Source organism: Monopterus albus, unplaced genomic scaffold (assembly GCF_001952655.1).
Source record: "Monopterus albus unplaced genomic scaffold, M_albus_1.0 scaffold8.1, whole genome shotgun sequence".
Taxonomy (NCBI): domain Eukaryota; kingdom Metazoa; phylum Chordata; class Actinopteri; order Synbranchiformes; family Synbranchidae; genus Monopterus; species Monopterus albus.
Window position 1 is genome coordinate 1,729,801 of NW_018127888.1, and position 3,894 is coordinate 1,733,694.

At 40.3% G+C, this 3,894-nt stretch overlaps 1 protein-coding gene across 1 annotated transcript; it reads right to left on the reverse strand.

Annotated features, from left to right (window-relative positions):
• Nucleotides 1-341: 341 nt before the first annotated feature.
• Nucleotides 342-3,680, reverse strand: LOC109951763 (histone H3.3). Its single transcript, XM_020586437.1, has 4 exons — nucleotides 3,475-3,680; nucleotides 2,374-2,527; nucleotides 2,029-2,182; nucleotides 342-1,846 (listed from the first exon to the last, which is right to left on the reverse strand). The coding sequence occupies exons 2-4, from the start codon at nucleotides 2,499-2,501 to the stop codon at nucleotides 1,718-1,720; spliced, it is 411 nt and encodes a 136-aa protein (XP_020442093.1). The 5' UTR covers nucleotides 2,502-2,527; nucleotides 3,475-3,680; the 3' UTR covers nucleotides 342-1,717.
• Nucleotides 3,681-3,894: the final 214 nt, after the last annotated feature.

A 3,894-nucleotide genomic window follows, 5' to 3' on the forward strand; every position in this document is an offset into this window, starting at 1 on the left:
AAAATAAAAACATCCTCGGGCTAATTATGGTTTTCATGGGGGTTATTGTTGTCATTGAAATTTACCCAAGAATTGTGGTGCTTTACTTTATGCTTATGATGCCGTTTTGATTTTCTGTATTATCTTCAAACAACCATTTTCATCCAAATGTGATCTATTGCATTTTTTTTAAACCTGTTATTTCTCCAGTATGCCAACTGCTGTAACAGGACCACTGAACAGGACACAGGCAAAGGAACAGTGGCCCTTTGTTCTATCAAAAACTCCCTGTTTCAGTTTTGACCTAAATATAATTTAATTAAACACAACCCTTCTATTCAGCCACCAATGACACAGGGGAGTGTGTGTAACATCCATTTATTATTACCACCTTATATGAGAAATCTGGAAATTACAAACATTGTTTAATTGAATAATCATTCTCAACATTTCAAAAACAAAAATCATATTGATCAAAAAAGAAAAAAAAAAGTTAAAAGGGTGACAGGTCAACCTGAGAAACAGCACACAGATGATCAACTGATCCGGAGACAAAAATCGAGGCACAGGGGGGTTGTATACAGAAAACATGACTATCATTATTTGTCATGTAACACTGATTTATAATATGTGTTTGAACCAGTTTTGGTAAAAAAAGAAAAGAAAAATAACTTTCACATTTTGAGAATTAAATTTTTGAGAACGTGACCTTTTATAAACCTTTGTTATAAAAAGGTCCTCTATTAAAACATGAGCCACTGTTCAAAGAAAAAGTGTCTGTGACACCATACTTGAGCTCTCAAGCTTTGGCTTTAAAATAATTAGATGAAACCAATTTCAACACCACAAAAACCGCTGAAGTTGTCAGCTAGAAAGAGAGCAACAACAGAAGGACCAAATGTTGGTGCCTAAAGAAGTAAGCAGCATCACATTTGTGTAGAAACTTTTTTCTAAATTTTTTTGTTCATGTTCTGTGTTTTTATCTGATTCACCCCCACCCCCTCCATGTCATCCACAGTTTGAAATGAAAAAACACATCCCGTGCACAACACATATTTTGGAAGGAAAAAAAAAACCCTAATATTAAGAATGATCAATATGGTAATCAGAAACCAACTTCTCCAAAGATGCTGATGGATTTTATACAAGTTGCAGTGGTGACCAGAGCCAACACTCCTGCAGACACACACAGGGACAGAAAATTCCAACCTCAGCCTTCATGAGAAGAGACTTTAGGCTGTTGTCTCTACTCATTTCTGAGTGGAGGTGGGCAGAGGACAGGAAGCAGGAGAAGAAGACCAGGTAAATTCTTCTAGCACCCTGCTGCAAAAAAGAGACAGGAGTCCCCCAGCAGAAAAATACCCATCCTCTCCTCCTGTCTGTCCCTCCCAAGTTTGCATTGTTCTTGTCCATGTTTTTCCTTACTTGATTCCCTGATCATCTTTACCCCAAACAGGCAAGAGCAGAAACAGTGCAAACTCAGAGGCGTGTGCTTGAGGAGATAGTATCAACAGAGTTGGTACATGCACAAAAAGAGAGTACCCTAGAAGTCTGCTGTCGAGAGCACTATGAAAAACACGACTATACACTTTATTCATAATATAATCAGTTTTCCTCTACACACTACAAACACAGGGAGGTGGGGAGAAAGGGATGAGTTGAGGGGCAGTGAGACAGACCAGTGAAGGAAGGGCAGGAGGAGGTGAGAAGGAGAAAAACCAAGAGGAGGAGAGAACACTTAAGCACGCTCCCCACGGATACGACGTGCCAGCTGGATGTCTTTGGGCATGATGGTGACACGTTTGGCATGGATAGCACACAGGTTGGTGTCCTCAAACAAACCCACCAGGTAGGCCTCACTGGCCTCCTGCAGAGAAAGGAAACAGGAAATGTAACAGTCAATAAAGATAAAAGGACCAGCTGACTAAGTGATTGATTGCTTTGTCTTTGGTATCTTATGGGCACTTATCATTAGTTTTAACATCTACTTTTAGGCTAAATGATTAATTGATTTAGTCTACATAAGGTGAATTTGATCGTAATACTGACCTGCAGAGCACCGATAGCTGCACTCTGGAAACGCAGATCAGTCTTAAAGTCCTGGGCGATTTCTCTCACCAGGCGCTGGAAGGGTAGCTTGCGGATCAGCAGCTCAGTGGATTTCTGATAACGACGGATCTCACGCAAAGCGACAGTACCAGGCCTTCAAAAAATATTAACAAACAATATAATGTGGGTCAGGTGGGATGGCCATTGAAAACAGAGTTTGGTGGTAGAAACTGCACAAAGCAGCCTGGTTTGGTGAGAACTGAAAAGACATTAGGATCTCACAGTTTCGTACACCTGGTTTAGGACAAAATGGAAATACTTGTCTCTGAGATATTTTTGCCTCACCTGTAGCGATGGGGCTTCTTCACACCACCAGTTGAAGGGGCACTCTTGCGAGCAGCCTTTGTGGCCAGCTGTTTACGTGGGGCTTTGCCTCCAGTGGACTTACGGGCAGTCTGCTTGGTACGGGCCATGACTACTATAAATCAGCTGCAGATGACTGCAAAGAAATGACAAATTATTCAGCAACTTTTATATGCAAAGTTTGTTCTATGATTAAGAGTTCTCGCTGTGAGTTATCTTCTTTTATCCTGATCACTCAGAGTAAGAAGTAATGCTTTCATGGCACCAATATGCAAGCATACAAATCATCTAACAGAAAAAAAGCTAAATGTTGCTTTCTACACTGGTCTTGTACTTGTTACCACCGTTGTGGAAGACATTTCCTAAACAGCGATTATGAACCTCAAAGACACTTACTTTTTAAAATCTAAGACACATCTTGCACAATATTTGTAAATGGGGAAAGATAACTTGAATGAAGTTAAAAAGTAAACTAGGTAAATATACAAGGCATACCTCATCACAATAATCGCGACAAACATCAATCAAAGATGAAGCACGATGTGATTGGCGGACAGACTAATACGTATTTTAAAAAAACATCACGTATGGACCAATCACATACAAACATAAGCCTCTATGGCTGCATTACACTGCTGCTAGGTCCGCCTACCCCGCTATGATGATGGCGGCGGTTTGATGCGCAAACGGGATAAAGACCCATGGCAGAAGAGCGAAGGACTAGCACATAAACAACATAATTTTTTGAAGTAATCGTTCGTCCATCCTATCGGGAAATAAGAGAACAATACAAAAGACATTTCAAAGAACTCATGGATTGGCTTAGGAAAACGGAACAGTCTCTAACAGCTGCGTAGAACCGAGCTGAACAGGCGCAGAATTTGAAATGGAATTTCCCCTCAGCTGAACGACTACAGAAAAGACTGCATTTCACCGTCGTCTCGACAGCCGTGTTTGTTATTTTCTGATGCGATAAAATAAGACGGTTTTTGAACCTCTGTTAAATGTTACAAAAACAAACGTTTACAACTTAAAAACACAAAGCTCATTCACAAAGGCAGTGGCACATTTCGTGAGGCTTACCTCAGGAAAAAGTGAGTAGAAGTGGTGAGAAATATTTCGCTTGTCTCAATATTCTTCGTTTCCACAATGGGAAGCGCCGTCCAGCGGGAAAATGGCCGCCGCGTCAATCATCCGTCCCACAATGCAACAGCGTTCATAACATTTCTGTGGCCACTTTTTAAGTTACTAGTCGAAATGTGTGGTTTGGCCGCTTTTATTGATATTTATCGCGCAAGTCGATGCTTTTACATTAGTATCAAGTATATGAGAAACGGAGTGTTTCTCATTTTTCTACATTGATTGTCCACCCGGGTGTAACCGAAAGCGGTCATGTAAAGTTAGTAGTTGTGAAAGTTGTTTTGAAAGCGTTCTTCGCGATTTGCAAAGAACATTTTTAAAGGAATATGGAAAATGCCTATGTTTAATGCAAGTCTATTGTTT